Source organism: Thermobia domestica, chromosome 6 (assembly GCF_964235325.1).
Source record: "Thermobia domestica chromosome 6, izTheDome1.hap1.1, whole genome shotgun sequence".
NCBI classification, from domain to species: Eukaryota; Metazoa; Arthropoda; class Insecta; order Zygentoma; family Lepismatidae; genus Thermobia; species Thermobia domestica.
The window spans coordinates 47,616,918-47,638,371 of NC_137459.1; the positions used below are offsets into that span (position 1 = coordinate 47,616,918).

Consider the following 21,454-nt stretch of genomic DNA (forward strand, 5'->3'; position numbering starts at 1 on the left):
CTTGAGGCAATATGATAGAATACCTCCCCTCTCTCCCCTTAACTACAACTCCAGCTGATAAAAACAGCTTGCAACGTACAAATTCTTTTCTTCATTTCTCATCTCCTTTTTACTTTTTTTAAAAAGTAATCAAGATGGAAAAAGTACTTAAATTCAGACATTCTCTTTCATAAGGAAAGCATGGTTTACAACGATAATATATTTTTAAATCCTTTTCTACTTATTTTTGTCCTCTATCCATAGCTCATCGTAACGAGATCGTTACAAGAAGGACACCACAACTATCTGAAATCAGCATCCTTGTACTTTCAGGAAATAAATAAAACGGAGGACAATAACTCCGAGTTCTAAAGAATATTTCTAAATGGGTTGTTTGCCATCCGTCGAACAAATCAGTATTGGGCTGGCCTAGGTTGCGTTCTCGTCATTGAACAAACACTTACAATATTACTTACCTCGGTCGGTTTAACTCATGGAAGCAAGATGACAGAGGATCGGCAAGCATTGTGGACTATGTCAGCCCCCATGCAGGACTTTAATGAACTTTCTCACAATACTAGTGAGCAACACAAAGAGTCCAGTGCTTCAAGAATTGAAAGAGCTACTTCAGACTTTCCAAAAATATACGAAAAAATGTCGTCTTGTTCACCTCTCTCTAGTGACTCCTCATTGAAAAATGTTATCAACAGTATTGTGGCAAAAGAATACATCAATGTGCATGAGTTCAAGTCAGTGGGGAGGAGCATTGTGCATAGTATGATTGGACAAAATGTATTTTCCTCTGCTTTTAAGAGGACCGACAAAGTAAAAATCCTGAGCAGTCCATCTGGAGTCACAGTTGCTCAGGTCAAAAGCATTGATCCTGATTTGCTCTTCCTGCGATTTCTTGTAGTCTCTAAGACGACGGGAGATCTAGAGGAGATGATGAGTTGTGAACTTAGTGCATACAACATCCTTTTGGAGGACATCCACGTTCTGAAAAAGCCCGATAAACCACAATTAACCCATGCCATTAATGAGCATTGTAACAATCCAGCACCAATTGACTCTGATCTATGTAGAGACAGAAATGCTATCGACGGAGTCTACAAGATTAGGGATGGGCACGAGCGAGTTCGAGCGAGTTTTCATTGAAACTCGACTCGACTCGAAACAGACATCTTTGAGCTCGACTCGAGAACTCGGCTCGAAAAAATCCTCCAACTCGACACGAAACTTGAGTCGAAATTGACTCGAGTTTCGAGTCGAGTCGAGCCAAAACGAGACAAATGCTGTGTGTAGTTTCAAGTACTTCCTTAGACTATCCTACATAGACAATATAATTATTATCAATGATACTTACTACCACAACTTCTTCTTCTACTTCTTCTTCTTCTTCTTCTTCTTCTTCTTCTTATTATTATTATTACTATTATTATTATTATTATTATTATTATTATTATTATTATTATTATTATTATTATTATTATTATTATTATTATTATTATTATTATTATAACACCACCACCGTGTATAAACATGAAAGATAGGTTGTTTGTATCTGAAAACTAAAAACTAGTTGACTGCTGACCTCGGTAGTCGTGAAGCCTAGGAGGCAAGGACATCGTCTAGGAGTAACCGAGCTTGAACCAAACTTATTAGAAGTTAAAGGGCGCCGGCCAAACATGTTCAAAACTGTTCGGCCCGGGTTTTGGGTTCTTAATGGCTCGAGCGGCTCGGCTCACAGCTCATTCACTATCGAGCCGAGAGAACAGCTTACCCAACCGAGTCGGCTCGAGCCGATGGCTCTCGTAACCCGAGTCGGTGTTTCATCTCAACCGAGTCGGCTCGAGCTGTTCGCTCAGTTCAACCGAGTTGAGCCGGTTAACATCACTACTCGGGTCGGGCTTCTGCTTCGACTTAAAACTTCTACTGTGCTGGTCTCAGCCTAGGTGGTAGGAACTACAGTATATACTTATATTGGTATCAATTCATTCGAGGCTCTCTGGTTATAAAAATCCATTGTATGTTGTTAATCGAGATGAGACGAGATGCGAGCAGTGTCCCACCTCGTGAACAACACTAAAAACATTCCACATTACTGCTTACATTTCTCATAGCTTTCACTTTTCAGTCTAATGAGGCAATGATTAAAAAACGAGTTAAAACCAGCGAGCCATTTATCAATATCGACTCGACTCGAAACTCGAGCTCAAAACAGTGACTTGGCTCGGAACTCGACTTGAGAAAATTATCTTTGACTTGACTCGAAACTCGACTTGAATTCGTTTCGAGTTTTGAGTCGACCCGAGTTTTAGCTCGACTTGAACACACACGTACACATGATACACAAGATGAAGTGGAAACATGGAGATACTTATCGTCAAATAGCCAGAGTGTATTCAGACTTTACAATTAAACACTATGGTACGGCAACTGTTATGTTTAATGGGTATGACAAAGGTCCATCAATAACGGATGACAAGGCGACGACACATCCATAACTCAATAGTTCATTTTAGCGCTGATACTAAATTCAAAGGTAGAGAGGAAGAATTGCTTTAAGTCTTACGTAATGAACAACAATTTGTACGGCTAGCGAAATTAATCCTGTGATCTAGGGTTGAGAACTCGATGACGATGAACTTTTTCAGTAAAGTATGATATGAACGTTGCCCCAGATGCTCCATGGACAATCATGTACTGCAATTGTAAATCTAACTGTAGTTGTAACAGGTGCAGTTGCAGAATGTAGGCCTATAGACTTCCATGCAGGTTGGTAGCCAGCCCAAAAATATAGGGGGGCGGTAGAAGTTAGAGGGGGGGCCGATCCAAACATATTATAGTTCATCACCATATTATAATTCGTTTGCAAGCTTGCCGTGAAAATTTTAGGGGGGCAGCAAAAATTAGGGGGGAGGCGGCCCACCCTAGCCCCGTGGATACGAGCCTGCTTCCATGCAGTTCTGTGTGTGAATCACGACCAGTTACGCAACTATGACAACTGGGTGTCTGATGCACTAGAGGACAGTGATGAAGAATAATATACAATGAAGTTGTGAGTTTTTTATTCCCGTACTGCTGCATATTTTTATAACCATATATAAAACACATTTTGTAAAATATATGTTTTATAGACAATTGTAATGTGTAGTAATGAAAACTAGGGGTGTGTCTAATTTACTGACCAACACAATTCTCTGGCCACTGACAAAACTACAAAAGCTATCGACACCAAATTTCACAAAAATATCAACCATCAGGACCCCGACATATTTACTAAAAATCATTAAAATATCGTGATATTTAATATATCTTTATCACGAAAAACTAAAAAAATATGATAAAAACTTGGCCACCACGGAAACTATAATAGCCACCGACACGAAACAATGCACAAATATCAACCTTCAGGACCCAGACCTATTCACAAAAAATCATTAAAATATTGTGATATTTAATATATCTTTATCACGGAAAACAATTAAAAATATGGTAAAAACTTGGCCACCACGAAAACTATAAACGCCACCGACACCAAACAATGCACAAATATCAACTAAGAGAACCCCGACATATTTACAAAAAATCATTAAAATATCGTGATATTTAATATATCTTTATCACGAAAAACTATTAAAAATATGATAAAACATTGGCCACCACGGAAACTATAATGGCCACTGACACCAAACAATGCACAAATATCACCCTTCAAGACCCCAAATATTTAGAAAAAATCATTAAAATATCGTGATATTTAATATATCTTTACCAGGAAAAAATATTAAAAATATGATAAAAACTTGGCCGCCACGGAAACTACAATGGCCACCGCTAGCAAACAAAACTCAAATATCAACCTTCAGGGCCCCGACTTATTTACAAAAAATCATTAAAATATCGTGATATTTAATATATCTTTATCACGAAAAGCTATTAAAATATGATAAAAAATTTGGCCACCACGGAAACTATAATGGAAACCGACACCAAACAATGCACAGATATCAACCTTCAGGACCCCGACAAATTCACAAAAAAATATTAAAATATCATGATATTAAATATATCTTTATCACGAAAAACTGTTAAAAATATGATAAAAACTTGGCCACCAGGGAAACTATAATGGCCACCGACTCCAAACAATGCACAAGTATCAACCGTCAGGATCCCGACATATTTACAAAAAATCATTAAATCATCGTGATATTTAATATATCTTTATCACGAAAAACTATTAAAATATGATAAAAACTTGGCCACCACGGAAACTATAATGGCCACCGACACCAAACTATGCACAAATATCAACCTTCAAGACCCTGACATATTTACAAAAAATCAAAAATAGTGATATTTGATATATCTTTGTCACGAAAACCAATTAAAATATGATATAAACTTGGTCACCACGGTAACTATAATGGCCACCGACACCAAACAATGCACAAATATCAACATTCAGGGCCCCGAATATTTACAAAAAGTCATTAAAATATCGTGATATTTAATTTATCTTTATCACGAAATACTATTAAAAATATGATAAAAACAGCAATCACGGAAACAATAATGGCCACCGACACCAAACGACACACAAATATCAACCTTCAGGACCCAGACATATCTAAAAAAAATCATTATAATATCGTGATGTTTAATGTAGCTTTATCACGAAAAACTATTAAAATATGATAAAAACTTGGCCACCACGGAAACTACAATGGCCAACGACACCAAACAATGCGCAGATGTCAACCTTCAGGACCCCGACACATTTACAAAAAATCATTAAAATATCGTGATATTTAATATATCTTTATCACGAAAAACTATTAAAAATGTGATAAAAAAATAGCCATCACGGAAACTATAATGGCCACCGACACCAAACGACACACAAATATCAACCTCCAGGACCCAGACATATCTACAAAAAATCACTACAATATCGTGATATTTAATGTATCTTTATCACGAAAAACTATTAAAAATATGATAAAAACTTGGCCACCACGAAAACTATAATGGCCACCAACACCAAACAATGCACAAATATCAACATTCAGGATCCCGACAAATTTACAAAAAAAAAAAAAAAAAAGAAAACATTAGAATTGTTTTGGTATTATTAAATATGATGATCACCAAATTAAAATAAAATTGAAACTAATAAAACATTTTTAATAGTTTTAAGTGATAAAGATATATTAAATATCACGACATTGTAATGATTTTTTTGTAAATATGTCTGGGTCCTGGAGGTTGATATTTGTGCATTGTTTGGAGTCGGTGGCCGTTATAGTTTCCGAGGTGGCCAAGTTTTTATCATATTTGTAATAGTTTTTCGAGATAAAGATATATTAAATATCACGATATTTTGATTAATTTTTTGTAAATATGTCGGGGTCGTGAATGTTGATATTTGTGCCTTATTTGGTGTCGGTGCCCATTACACTTTACGTGGTGGCCAAGTTTTTATCATATTTTTTAATAGTTTTTGTGATAACGCTATATTAAATATCACGATATTTTAATGTTTTTTTTTTTGTAAATTTGTCGGGGTCTTGAAGGTTGATATTTGTGCATTGTTTGGTGTCGGCGGCCATTATAGTTTTCGTGGTGCCAAGTTTTTATCATATTTTTATACCTTTTCGTGATAAAGATAAACTAAATATCACGATATTATAATGATTTTTTGTAAATATGTCAGGGTACTGAAGGTTGATATTTGTGCATTTTTGGTGTCGGTGGCCGTTATATTTTTTTGTGGTGACCAAGTTTTTATTATGTTTTAATAGTTTTTCGTGATAAAGATATATTAAATATCACGATATTTTATTGATTTTTTGTAAATATGTCAGGGTCTTGAAGATTGATATATATGCATTTTTTGGTGTCGGTGGCCATTATAGTTTCCGTGGTGGCCAAGTTTTTATCATATTTTTAATAGTTTTTCTTGATGAAGATATATTAAATATCACGATATTTTAATGCTTTTTGTAAATTTGTTGGGGTCTTGAAGGTTGATATTTTCGCATTGTTTGGTGTCGGTGGCCATTATAGTTTCTGTGGTGGCCAAGTTTTTATCATATTTTAATAGTTTTTCGTGATAAAGATATATTAAATATCACGATATTTTAATTATTTTTTTTGCAAATATGTCGGGGTCCTGGAGGTTGATAATTGTGCGTCGTTTGTTTCGGTGGCCAGTATAGGTTTCGTGGTGGCCAAGTTTTTATCATATTTTTATAGCTTTTCGTGATAAAGATAAACTAAATATCACGATATTATAATGATTTTTTGTAAATATGTCAGGGTACTGAAGGTTGATATTTGTGCATTTTTGGTGTCGGTGGCCATTATAGTTTACGTGGTGGCCAAGTTTTTATTATGTTTTAATAGTTTTTCGTGATAAAGATATATTAAATATCACGATATTTTATTGATTTTTTGTAAATATGTCAGGGTCTTGAAGATTGATATATATGTATTTTTTGGTGTCGGTGGCCATTATAGTTTCCGTGGTGGCCAAGTTTTTATCATATTTTTAATAGTTTTTCTTGATGAAGATATATTAAATATCACGATATTTTAATGTTTTTTGTAAATTTGTTGGGGTCTTGAAGGTTGATATTTTCGCATTGTTTGGTGTCGGTGGCCATTATAGTTTCTGTGGTGGCCAAGTTTTTATCATATTTTAATAGTTTTTCGTGATAAAGATATATTAAATATCACGATATTTTAATTATTTTTTTGCAAATATGTCGGGGTCCTGGAGGTTGATAATTGTGCGTCGTTTGTTTCGGTGGCCAGTATAGGTTTCGTGGTGGCCAAGTTTTTATCATATTTTTGATAGTTTTTCGAGGTAAAGATATATTAAATATCACGATATTTTAATTATTTTTTGTAAATATGTCGGGGTCGTGAATGTTGATATTTGTGCGTTGTTTGGTGTCGGTGGCCATTATAGTTTACGTGGTGGCCAAGTTTTTATCATATTTTTAACAGTTTTTTGTGGTAAGGATATATTAAATATCACGATATTTTAATGAATTTTTGTAAAATTTCGCGGTCATGAAAACTGATATTTGTGCATTATTTGGTGTTGGTGGCCATTATAGTTTGCGTGGTGCCTAAGTTTTTATCATATTTTTAATAGTTTTTCGTGATAAAGATATATTAAATATCACGAAATTTTAATGTTTTTTTGTAGACCCTACATATATGTCGGGGTCCTGAAGGTTGATATTTGTACATTGTTTGGTGTCGGTGGCCATTATAGTTTCCGTGGTGGCCAAGTTTTTATCATATTTTTAATAGTATTTCGTGATAAAGATATATTAAATATAACAATATTTTAAAGATTTTTTGTAAATATGTCGGGGCCCTGATGGTTGATATTTGTGCATTGTTTTGTGTCGGTGGCTATTATATTTTCCGTGGTGGCCATGTTTTATCATATTTGTAATAATTTTTCGGGATAAAGATATATTAAATATCACGATATAATAATATTTTTTTGGAAATGTGTCGGGGTCCTGAAAGTTGATATTTGTGCATTGTTTGGTATCGGTGGTCATTATAGTTTACGTGGTGGCCAAGTTTTTATCACATTTTAAATAGTTTTTCGTGATGAAGATATATTAAATGTCACGATATTCTAATGTTTTTTTTTTTTTTTTCAAATTTGTCGGGGTCTTGAAGGTTGATATTAGAGCATTGTTTGGAGTCGGTGGCCGTTATATTTTCCGAGGTGGCCAAGTTTTATCATATTTGTAATAGTTTTTTCGCGACAAAGACATATTAAATATCACGATATTTTAATTTTTATTTTGTAAATGTTTCTGGGTACTAGAGGTTGATATTTGTTCGTCGTTTGGTGTCGGTGGCCATTATAGTTTACGTGGTGGCCAAGTTTTTATCATATTTTTAATAGTTTTTAGTGATAAAGATACATTAAATATCACGATATTTTAATGACTTTTTGTAAATTTGTCGGGGTCTTGAAGGTTGATATTTGTGCATTGTTTAGTGTCGGTGTCCATTATAGTTTCCGTGGTGGCCAAGTTTTTATCATATTTTTTATAGTTTTTCGTGATAAAAATATATTTAATATCACGATATTTTAATGATTTTTTGTAAATATGTCGGGGTCCTGAAGGTCGATATTTGTGCATTGTTTGGTGTTGGTGGCCATTATAGTTTCCGTGGTGGGTGGCCAAGTTTTTACCATTTTTAAATAGTTTTTCGTGATAAAAATATATTAAATATCAGGATATTTAATGATTTTTTGTAAATATGTCGGGGTTCTCTTAGTTGATATTTGTGCATTGTTTGGTGTCGGTGGCCGTTTTAGTTTCCGTGGTGGTCAAGTTTTTATCATATTTTAATAGTTTTTCGTGATAAAGGTATATTAAATATCATGATATTTTAATGTTTTTTTTTAATATGTCGGGGTCATGAAGGTTGATATTTGTTCATTGTTTGGTGTCAGTGACCATTATCGTTTCCGTGGTGGCCAAGTTTTTATCATATTTTTAATAGTTTTTTCTGATAAAGATATATTAAATATCACGATATTTTAATGATTGTTTGTAAATATGTCGGGGTCCTGAAGGTTGATATATATGCATTGTTTGGTGTCGGTGGACATTATAGTTTCTGTGGTGGCCAAGTTTTTATCATATTTTTAATAGTTTTTCGTGATAAAGATATATTAAATACCACGATGATTTAATGATCTTTTGTAAATATGTCGGGGTGCTGAAGGGAGATTTTTTTGTGGAATTTGGCGTCGATAGCTGTTGTAGTTTTGCCGGTGGCCTGAGAAATGTGTTCGTCAGTAAATTAGACACACCCGAAAAGTAGTAATGTAGTCAGGTCAATTTAGCGAAAGAGAAATTCTAAACTAAAAAAATTCTAACAACATGTATGTGAACGGTTTTTGTTTCTACCCGGTGTACTTTGTGTATACAGTATAGATAAATTGCGTTACGATGATAAAACATACAATTTAATATTATATATATATGAGACCTAATAACTGATATTTACGTACACTGATCATTATTGGTATCCATTCTTGATCCCATAAATATCATTTATTGGTTGAAATGAATTCCTTTAATGTTAAAACACTAAATTTGTTGTAAAAAAATAATTATTGCTTTGCGATTAAAAATAAGAAAGTAGGAATTTCATTGATTCTTGAGGCTAGCGGTGGAAGAAACCACTTTTGGCTTCCAGATTATGGTAGACTTTATTATTCAGTCAATCAGTATATCTGGTAGAGATAAAACTTAATTTTAATGGAGAAGTACTTGTTCTAAAATTAAATAAAAAGAACTTTAGTAATTTCACTGTTTTTCGAGGTTAGCGGCGGCCATCTGGAAATAATCCACTTTCGGTTCCCAGATTGTGACATAGACTTCTATCCTGTCAATCAGGATACCTAGTAGAGATAAAAGCAGCAAGTTTGATTAAAACATGTTTTTTCTAAGATTATAAATAAAGAAGATAATAGGAATTTCCCTTATTTTTTAAGTTATCGGTGGCCATCTTAAAAAAAAAAACACTTCAGGTTGTCAAATTTTGGTAAACTTTTTTTCTGTTGATCAGTATAACAGGTAGAAACAAAAACCGTTCACAGATCTTTTGTTGGAATTTGTTTTAGGTCTGACGTTATATTTACTCGACTAGAGGTGATTCCTGACACAAAGATAAGACGAAAAGTATAGACCAACCTGGGTGCACAAATGCCTCCTTTCGGAGTTATAGGCTGCCGAAAACAAGAAAAATGAACTTTAAAGGTTCATAGCTCCAAAACTATGGGACCTAACGTAGTCGGGTCAAGACATTACTTAGGAAATAATACGTGCGCTATCCAAAAATACATGTTTCAGAATTCTAAAGTACTCACGTAACAATTTTTACAGAGGGAGTTTGGATACGGACATATAATCTGAAGTACTCACCAATTTCCTCTGTAAAAATTGTTGAGGAAGTACGCAGAACTCTGAAACTTGGATATTTGGATAGGGCACATACTAGTTTCTAAGTGGTATTGACCCAACAAGGGTAGGTCCCATAGTTTTGGAGCTACGAATCTTTAAAATTCTTTTTTTATGTTTTCGGCAGCCTATAACTCCTAAAGGAAGCATCTGTGCACCCAGAATGGTCTATACTTTTCGTCTTATCTTGGTTTCAGAAATCATCACCCATACGTTGTCGGTGCTGTTTTGAAACACCCTGTATATATCTTACGCGTCTTGAGCTGAACTCTTCCGATCTTCATCTAATATTGCATAGCCATAAACTTTGAACGGGTTAGTACACATGGGAAATATTTTCCTATGCAGATCTTTGGTTCTATCATCAAAGTTAGGGTTTCGATTTACACACATTTTCGCCAACAATTTATCACCAAATAAATCCAGGCGAACTTACCCGATTGTTTTAGTACAGCTTAGTACGCATGAGCTATATATATAGGGTGTTTAATAAGTAATTGTCATAAATTAAACCGTAGATAGTACACGCCAAAACTAACAAAAAAGGCTTAGTAAACATGTTCCGCAAACGCTTCGTAACGGAGATGGGGGATGCCGAAAGTGTGGGAAAATAAAGTTTAGAGACGAATATCTCAAAAAGTATGAATCGGACAGAGGGCGGTCCAATGAATGACTATCGAAGTGAGACCTGCGCTATGCAGAAATGCATGGTTGATAACTCTGTAATGCTCGAGCAAGGGATTTCCCAAAGAAACGGAGGGATTCCCGGAAAATTGTCCAAGGAAAGGGGGCTCGAGATGAACATCTATCCACCACGCCACGAGTCTATTCATTAGTAGTTCATAAGTCGTGGTACCAGGTCGAAAGCTCGAAAAGATACAAAATGGCGGACAATGTTTATGTGCCGTTTGTGGTTGCATTACCAGCAGGAAATGATAGAGGCAATGGAAGTGTGGTGATGTACGTTGTAAATGGCTCCAGGAAGAATTCCTACAACTAATGCATACGTACAAGTGTGGTAGCACATAGGTAAATCAAACGGTATGCAAGGCACTGATGAAACATTATGTACTAAGCAGTTAACGTAACGAATATCCGCAAACTGGATTGTAATGGGAAAAGCATGTCAACATTTGAGTATGTGGGAGGCAAATCAGAAACATTCCGTATGTTGAACGCGTAAGTGTATTACAACAAGCAAAAAATGATGGACATGTCGTGTTTGTCCATATCAACAAACAGAAATCGTAATGTTGGAAATGTGTACATTATTAATCATAAGGTAAACAGTAAATACCCAGAAGTATAACCACAGAAGAGATGCAGGAGAAATTAACATACCTCTATCATTAAAGTAAATGTTGGAAGTGTCGTCCATTCATGCGAATGCCGTCTTCACAAAGATCCACGTACTCGTGATAACATGTCGGCATCCTGTTGAATATGTCCTCAACATTGTTCCACCCTTTCTCGAAGGTCTTCTAATGTTGCAACATGGGTAGAATAAACTTGCGATTTCACATGGCCCCAGAGAAAGAAATCTAAAGGATTTAAGTCCGGGGAGCGTGGTGGCCAAGCAATAGGACCCCCACGTCCTATCCACTTTGGTCCGAATCGGGCATGCAAATGTTCTCTGACACGGTTAAAGAAATGCGCTGGCGCTCCATCACGCATAAAACACAGTCGCTGACGCCCATCGAGAGGTATATCTTCGAGTAGAAGCGGCAAATCATGTTGGAGAAATCGCAAATATGAGATCCCAGTTAATGCATTAGGGAGAAAAAATAGTCCTACGAGCTGATCATCTAAGAGTCCTACTCACACATTTAAGGAAAACCTACGCTGATGTCCTAACTCCACTATTGCATGTGGATTATCAGGTGCCCATACATGAGAATTGTGAAAATTTACAATGCCATCCCGGGCGAATTGTGCTTCATCAGTAAATAGAACGTCATCAGTGAAATGAGGATTGCCAGTAATTTGTTTGCGAAGCCACTGACAAAACTGCATTCTCGCCGGAAAGTCTGTGGGTGCCAGAGGTTGTACCCTACACGTTGCAGATGGTATGGGTACAACTGCTGTTCATGAAGAATGTGCAATACGAGAGCATTGGATACGCATTTGGCAAGTCCCACACGTCTTGTGCTCGTTCCTGGGTTTTCGTCCACTGCCTATAGCACACGTTTTTCTTATTCATGGGTACGTACTGTCTTTGGCCTTCCCGGCCTGGAACAATGTGTAAATTTCCCATGTTCTCGTAGCCGCTGATGTATTCTGATGAATGTTCTTCGGTCTGGTTGCTGTCTCGTAAGGAAAGTCTCGCGATATAACCTAGCGGCCTCTACCGCATTCCCGTTTGCTTTGCCGTACATAAAGTGCATGTCAGCATACTCAATATTACTGTACATTGTATCAATGGCAAGGTAAACAAAAATTTAGCAACACACTAATAGCACTAATTAACACTGCACAATAGTATCCCCGTGGCTTTCTACACTACTGAAATTATTGCACTCTTCCCCGCAATAAGGTGAAGTAAGTACATCCACAATAGTGTAAAGACACGCGCATTTTACACCTCTTCAACACACAGAACTACTACATTCACTGTAGGCGAGAAAGACAAGTGAAGACAATGAACCTCTACACTCTGAATCATTCTCCCAAGCGACTACTCCGGTACGACGAAAGCATGTAGACCTGTAGCAGAACCCTTTAGGCAACATAATAAACAAACGTGAAAAGGCAAGCGTGTTTCCAATTCGCGTCTGTAATCGAAACAATGTAGTATTCTTCCATTCCATGTTTCATGGCTTACCAGCTGATTGACAAGAACTGGGTGCACAGTTTTTTCTTTACGTATACGTACAGGGGATGAACCAAATAATGAGCAACCTAGAGGCGCTCGATTGATTGAGTTATTGTTGCTTTAAACGACCTTAGAAGCTTCGAAGGACAGGACCTACGATTTGGAAAATCTGGGATCAGAACCACTGCATTCAGTGGGCACTTCAGCGGATTTGAACCCGCAAGATCATGCACCCAAGGTGAGCTCAACGTCTGTTGCAACCCCGATTCAGTATTTCCAGCAGGCTTGCATGTTCTACCAGTGTTCCTTTCGGCAATTCCATTCATTTTTGCGCATCGTTTGATTTACCTTGGTATTGGTATAGTAAAGGACTGCTCTGTACATGTGCATTCGTCTTAGGAATATGCTTTGAAGTAGTTCACAACACTTTCTTAAATTGCCTCTATCATTTCCTGCTGGTTATGGTCCAACCACATACGGCACATAAACATTGTCCGCCATTTTGTATCTTTTCGTGCTTTCGACCTGGTACCACGACTTATGAATTACTAGTGGATAGACTCGCCTTCGATGTTCATCTCGAGCCACCTTTCCTTGGACAATTTTCCGGAAATCCCTCTGTTTCTTTGTGGAATCCCTTGCGCGCGTATTGCAGAGTTATCAACCATGCATTTCTGCTTAGCGCAGGTCTGACTTCGATAGTCATTCATTGGACCGCCCTCTGTCCGATTCATACTTTTTGAGACATTCGTCTATAAACTTCATTTTCCCACACTTTCGAGAGCCCCTATCTCCGTCACAAAGCGTTTGCGGAACATGTTTACTAAGGCTTTTTTGTTAGTTTTGGCGTGTACTATCTACGGTTTAATTTATGACCATTACTTACTAAACCTCCTGTATATATATATCAGTAGTTATACTTTGGTTGGGGAGTTAAGGCCACCAAAGTCGCGTGCTTAACAAAGGAAACTGTTCGCATAAAAAAAAAAAAACTAATTTAAATTTAGGACATAAGTACATGTGATAAACGTTAAACTACTTAAACCAGGGGTGTAGCCAGCAGGTTTCTGTAGGAGAGGACCGTCGTTTTTGAAGGTGGGACAGCTACAATCTATAAAAAATGTGTTGCAGCTATTGTTTATGAACCCTGAAAAAAACTGGAATTTTTTCCTTCCGGAAAACTATAAACACTGTTTTTAGATTATTATTATTATTATTATTATTATTATTATTATTATTATTATTATTATTATTATTATTATTATATTCATAAATTATATTACAGGTAGTTTTTATTATGTTTAACCAAGAACTACTGCCCCGGACCAAACATTATACCTTTGTGCATAACTATTTCTATACACAGAACCTATGTATAAAGGTAACCAAGAAAGTTCTATCGCTTTCTCACCCACCATCTCTGAACATGCATTTGTCACCTAACACGTACCTGGAAGATCAAGAATAGATCGACAACCTTCTGCAAACGTTCTGGGAGGCCATGGATTCCATCGCGGTAGAGGTTGGTGGGCCGTGAAGCGATATCAAGTGCATTTTGCACCTCTACTAGGGAATTGAGATGGCATCCTTTAAGGTGATTGTCCAAGGAAGGGAACAGATGATAATCGGGCGGTGCAATGTCCAGGGAGTATGCGGATGCAATAGTGTTTTCTATCCAAGGCGTAAAATGGTTTCGCGGGTCATCCTAGCTACGTGGGGCTTAGCGTTGTCCTGTAACATAAGGACCCTTTTGGTATTCAGAATTCCTGGCTCCAGAGTTTTGAGTTTTTCTTGAACATGGTTCAACTGCTGACAGTACACAGTTGCATTGATGCTATGAGCAGCTGGTAGCAGCTCCCGATGCATGATGCCGCGAGCAGTTCATCAACACACAGGAGGACTTTCTTCTGGTGCAGTGCTGGTTTCGGCTGTCTTGGAACCGTTCATGGGATGCTAATCAACTATGACGGTGCCTTGGAACTTCGTACAGGATCCACTTCTTATCACATGCCAACACCCTGTCCAGAAATGGCTCCTTCCTCAGACGAGACAGCGAAGAAACACAGGTGCCTGCTTGCTTTGCCTTTTGACCCGGAGTCAAGTTATGTGGGACCCAACTTCTACTGTTTCCTCAGTTGATGAAGGTGCTGCTGAATGGTTTCGCCACTCACACTGAATTGTCCCCATGCCGTAAGCGTCGGCGGACCACAAACGAGCAATTAACGACATCTCGCCAAACATTGGCGGTTGCGTAGCGACGATCCCCGGTGGCCCCTCTTCCGTTTTGAAAATTATACAACCAGCGGCAGAGACGCGACAAAACGCCAATGAACCACCAAATTGTTCCCCCAAAATATGTAAAATCGGCTATATGTATGATTTAGTTTCATTAAGGTGAGTCAAAAAACACTATAAAAAAGTATCAAAAAATTACCCCGAAGGGCACTCGAACCACCAACCTTATGGTTACTAGGCAAGTGTTCTTCCTACTTTGCTACGAAGGCGATGAAGGAAACGTCGCTTGTAAAGCTTTTTTTTTTTTTTTTTTAATTTGGTCAATTAGAGTGCTCCTTTAACCGTGTATATTCGACGATAACTGTTTGGGATTAGATAAATTGTGTTCGCCATGTAATTTTGTAACAAAATAACACGTGTCTATTTACTTTATCTCATAGTTCTCCCATACTCACTTTCTAATGATCGACGACAGTGTTAATCTAAATTCATACAATTATACGCACTCATCTCAAGATTTTTCACTTCATGGTGTTGAGGCAGAGGTTATTCTTGACCCTCGTAGCTCACTTTAGGAACAATTCGTCAAAAATATATATATAGTAATAGCTGCATGCACATGACTGGCGATAGTTCGTGTTGGTTCCTTCGAGATTCTCCGCGAAGAATCTAAAGAGCGCGGACCAAAACGTAGTTCTCGCTGCTACGCGGTGATAACTTCAACATCCCGACTAGAGATATATGTTTCTGCTCGACGAAACCCTGACACCAGTGGGACACTAGCGGCAATTCTTGGACGCGTCGCTATAGCGACGATCGACATTTACCGCAAGTGGAACACTAGGTGTTGGCGATGTTTACGGCATGAGGGTAGTGCAGTTCCTCACATGTCTGGCAACTGTTCGGCTCAATTGCTGTCTGAAGATCGACATTTTGTACATTTCTTGGTCTTCCGGCACTTGGTGTGTCTTCGAGTGTCTCGTCACCGTCCTTAAACTTCTTAACCACCGCTGCACTGTCCACTCAGTCACGACACCCCCACCAAAGACCTGTCATATCTTCCGCCACACTGCTGCGGCGTTTGACCCCAGTTTGAACTCGTACAGCATACACGCCCTATGACGCTCTGTGGTGGTTCCATGTTTACTCTGTCCTTACGTAAGTTTACGTTGTTACTGAACTGCCACAACCAGGTAGTATGTTGGATATATAAACACAAATAATTAACTTTCGGTTTATCTCCATTCACATTCAATTCACGGTGTGAGGGAATATTATCGCAGACCTCCACAAAAAGCGACAGAACTTTCTTGGTTACTTTTATACATAAGACTGATTTTCTATGAAATTGCACTTAATATATTTTAAATTTTGTGACAAAAATGTTTATTTATTATTTGTGACTAAAAAGACATAATTATTTTATTAACAGCTATATCTCACTTCCTGTTATACACGAAATATCATCTAGAAAAGCGAAGGAAGTCCAAACTGAAAAAATGAATAAAAACGTTGTTTTTCCACCAAATTTTGCCTTATAAAAAAAAGTTTTCTTAAAACACTAATTACAGCATATAAATAATATGATGTACTTACTATTTAGTTTAGTGCCTTAGTTTTATGGTAGAATTTATAGTAATTTGTCAAAAGTAGGGATGCGCACGAGACAAGATTTGAGGCTGTCTCGTCTCGAAAATGTGCTGTAAAAGTGATGTCTCGACTCGAAAAATGTATTCTTCTCTATTGGAATAGCTGTGTCTCGACTCGAATTTTGTCAGGAAAATTCTGTCTCGACTCGTCTTGTGCGCATCCCTAGTCAAAAGGTTTGTCTTCAAACTGTCAAATACAAATCACCGTAAATTGTGTAATCTGCTCTCACAAAAAGGATACAATAGTATTTTCGGATCGCAATAAGGTAGAAATACCATACTATTTTGTGATTGGTATGGTGAAATATTATTTTTCCAAACTATTTTACCGTAAATTATTAATTATATGTAAACTTTGTTATTTTTAAATGACTGAAGCAAGGTAATTCCACGATTATGTTTTAACATCTGGTCATTAGGGGAGCCAGGAAATCATTTGGTGGGGGCCTGGGCCCGATGGGCCCGTGGCTACACCTCTGACTTAAACGTTGTTTGTTGTAAGTTTAGTGAGTACTAAAGTCAATGAAGTTTGATTGTTGTTTCTCGCAATGCGGACATTCACTCATTTCTTTCCAAAAATTCAATTTCCATTCTTCTGCTTCAATTTTCATACCGGTATCTTATTTTTGACTGTATTATAGAATTCTATATTTTAAAATCCATACTTACAACTTTCCATTTGAAGTTTACATTCTTGAGTGTCGTGTGGATAAATCAGAAAATTCATTGCACAGGACAACTTCAATGTCAACCTAGAATAATTAACAGAGAATCAGTACTTAGTTATTTAAAAAGATACATTGTTAGAATGTTTCAGTTTTGTAGTTTGCACAATGTGTTAACTGTATCAGTAATGAAACTCGAAATGTGAGGGAAGTATCTGTACGATCTTCTCACAACAAAAGAAAATTAGATTAAAAAATAACAAAGAAATGACGTGTTTTACCTGTATAAAGTTTCCAAATCTAATATGGAAATTTTATGTATACAACTACAGTTTTCAATTAACATATTTTGAACCAGAACGATGCAGTTGACGTATTTTCCATCCCAGTAATGTACTGTACAAGTTTTGAAATTATACGGACCATGCTACAGCAGAGGTGTTACAGTTAAAAACTGCTATACCTCAGAGTAGACCATCAGTGTCATTTCAGGTTTTACTTACAAAGGGAGAGGGGGGCAAGGACCACCACTGTAAGAAGATGTTCCATGTCAATTGCTCTCTGGAGCCTCAATGACGCCTCAGGTGTGGATAATATCTGAATCAATCTTAATAAAATAAAGATGTAATTATTAAGAGGTATTTTTCTTTAAATTTACAAGGTTTTGAATTTAAAAACAAACATTTCTGTAAAAAAAAAAAAATGCTACAAAATTTTACCTTAGAACAATTTGCAACGATGAAGTTACAATTTTACCAAGTTCTCATGTAATCCACAAAGTTCTTGTGACAAAAGATTCGCTCACACAGAAGTCTACTCAGCGATCAAACAGTTCCACCAAATTTCGCCAGATGGCAGTTAATGCCGGTGGACGCAGAGCAAATGGGACGAATACAAGTAATGACAACCCATTCGCAAGTCGATTAGGATTAGGAATTAGGTTTCTGGACTCTTAACACTTATGGCCATTGCCGTCGTTAACTTCTAAATATGGGGGTACATACTACATGAAAACTGAATTGCTATTTTTTTTTTTTTTTTTTTTTTTTGGTAAATTATTTTATTGAATTTTCTATTGATTTTTCATTAAATAAGGTGGTGAATTTACTGGTTTTGGTCCACTGAAGGGATTCAGCTACACCTAAACTTCAAGGAATGATATTTCAACACATGCTTGGAAAAGAAAACATTTCAATGGATATCCATAATCACAGTAAAGAAATTAAAGAGATACAGCCTCCGAGTGTAGACGAAATTCCGAAGGAGATGCAATCTTCGGGTGTAGACGGAATTCCCCCTGGGTTAATTTTAGCTGGAGGGGAAAAATTGTGGAACAAGATACACAAACTCATTCTCTTTACCTGGAACAAGGAGGAATTCCCACATGAGTGGAAAGTATAAATAATTGTTCCAATTCACATGAAAAGTGACAACACTGATTGAAATAATTATCGAGACATTTCTCTTCTGTCAACATCATATAAGATAATCTCGAATGTTCTATTCGCAAGATTGATCTCACACGCAGATGAAATTATTGGGGATTATCAGCTCAGCTTTATTCAAAATCGATGAACTTTCGACCAGATATTAACCATTCGACAAATACTCGAAAAGAAGTGAAAAACAATACAATGGTACATCAATTATTTATTTATTTTAGAAAGGCTTACGACTCGGTTAGGAGAGAAACATTGTAGAATCACATGTTATACCCAATGGTATTTCACACCATAACATTTGTCATTCGACCGCTATGCTATGAACCGTTTATAGAAGCCGATAGCAAGACATGTTTACTGCCAGTCCAGCTTCCAGCTGGTGTCGTTGAAACGTCATCCGACGCAGACAAACAGCGCGCTCGAGCGCCGAACGATTAGTGTTGATGACGCTGTACAAACCGTCACAACCAAAACGCATACCATCTTGTGTTGTTTTCACATTGTGCGACCTACTGCCCGTTCCTCCCTGTGTATAATTCTCTTTTAGTTGTTCAAGAGACACACCCTCCGGTAGAGCGTGGGTAGAGCGTTCGTCTGGTGCAAGGGGCCATGATTCGAACCCAGATTAATTAATATTTGTAATGGACAATATTATAACAATAAGGTTTTTCGGGTTCTTCCATTTCCTTCCACTTTGTCATTTCATTAATTATTTTATAAACATTCGCATTTGTTAATATTCAGTCCCTATTAACCTGAATGCATAATCATGAAAAGTTAAATCAACTTAATTTCATTTTCTTTCTGTTTATTGTTTTTACGTGTCCATCAATATAGTTCCACCAGAAAGTGTAAGTGCACCAATTTCGAGATGCGAGAAGCAGCTTTTCCCTAGACTGACCATTTGACACCATTTGAACAAACTTATGTGTTTATATTTCCCCCTTTTGACATCAATGAAGTGTAGTGACGCTTGTTGCAAGCTCTATGTTTGATTGTTCACATTCCAGTACCTGCTGCGTAAACCTCTCTCTCGAGTACTACTCTGTGCACGGAATCGAAAGTGATTCTGGGCTCACGTATAGACGATTTCGCTGAAAGGTTAATCATTTGTATGTCATATCTTGCCGTACAAATTTTGTGAATTAGAAAACATTTCCGAAATTTGTTCTTAGTGTTGCAATTTTCACAAACAGCAGTGTATACTAATTATCAACTATTTCATTTTTATCATACTACTCAGTGAAAGCAGAAAGTAAATATTTAAGTGTTTCATTTTATTTTCATATCGAAAATCGCTATGAAAACATTATATGTTTTAAATCTGTAACCACTAATGAGATCTCGACATCGAAAATAATAGAAATTAATGCATAATATGCTTCCAATTTGTGATATATTCAAAGGGTCATATAGGGAAGTTAATACAGTGAAACCTGTCTTTAGCGGAATCGAGCGGGACTTGCAAAAATTTCCGTTAAAGTCAGGTTTCCGCTTAGTGGAGGTAGACCTTTCCTTTCTTTAAAAGAAAAAATACATACTTATAAAGGGGCATACTGAGAAAATATATTGCTGTACGTACATTGCTCGATTACAGTACTTCTTTCTTCTACGAATAAATACACAAAAATAATTGAAATGAATACAAAATATGCTATGCACACGTTTTCTTTATTTTTCTAATAGCCAAACAGGGTTTTCTGTGTACATTGCTGCTTGACTGCTTGACTTTCCGCATACACTTTAGCCTGATAAATTATACTAAGTGAATCAGAATCACTTTTTCGTAAGGAAAATTTTTGCAGTTCCTTTAAACTTCTGAGATAATCTTGATATGTATTTATTCTACACTTTTCTTGGAACTCGGTATCGTATTCCTCTTCTTCCTCTATCTCGTTTTCTTCTTTCCGACATTCCGTATGATTCTTAATTAAGTTGCGGGGATTAAGGGTAATTTGTGGGTGTGAATATGAGTAGTGGTTGGGGAAGGCCAACACTGTCCAGAAATATTTAACAAAAAAAAAAAAAAAAAAACGAACATTTTATCGCAGACAGTGTAATGTATATGTCTCACAGAATGTCTAAACATCTTCTAAACGCTGTAGTCCGGAACTCAGAATTTTCCGTTAAATGTTGATTTTTCTTTCCGTTGTCCGCGTAACACAGTTTCCGCTTAATGAAGGGAGTTTTACACGTTTTGTTCTCCAAAATTCATGGGACCGTGAAATATTTCCGTTTAAGACAGTTTTCCGTTTAATAAACGGTCCGTTGAAGACAGGTTTTACTGTAGTATAGTTTAGGGGTTCCCAGTCGGTGTGTGGCGAAATTTTAGAATTTAAAAATCAAGAAGCATTTGATAATATGTTAAAATCAAATTCGAGACAGAATGTACCCGTCAATGCCTCCAGTGATAAAAGCTATGTTCAGTACTACATAGAATTCTTACTTTATAGAAACTTATACTATTAGCTACTATAATTTATATTATTAGTAATAAAAAAATCAAGCAAATGTGTCTCAATTTTGTCGGCATTCAGTAAAGTGTGTCAACAATTAAAATAAATTGGGGTTAGGATCAAAAATTAGATTTCTGGGCTTTCGGTATCTATGGCCATGTTAGCCCGTCACACATATGAGGGATGACTAGGGTTGC

The 21,454-nt window shown here is 36.7% G+C and overlaps 1 protein-coding gene across 1 annotated transcript in view; it reads right to left on the reverse strand.

Moving 5' to 3' along the window:
- LOC145687173 (glycine receptor subunit alpha-2-like) overlaps positions 1–21,454 on the reverse strand; it is a 190,619-nt gene that overhangs the window by 63,769 nt on the left and 105,396 nt on the right. Inside the window, exon 6 of the mRNA XM_081760637.1 lies at positions 17,364–17,446. Coding sequence (XP_081616763.1) covers positions 17,364–17,446 — 83 coding nt within the window. The remainder of the gene's footprint in view (positions 1–17,363; positions 17,447–21,454) is intronic.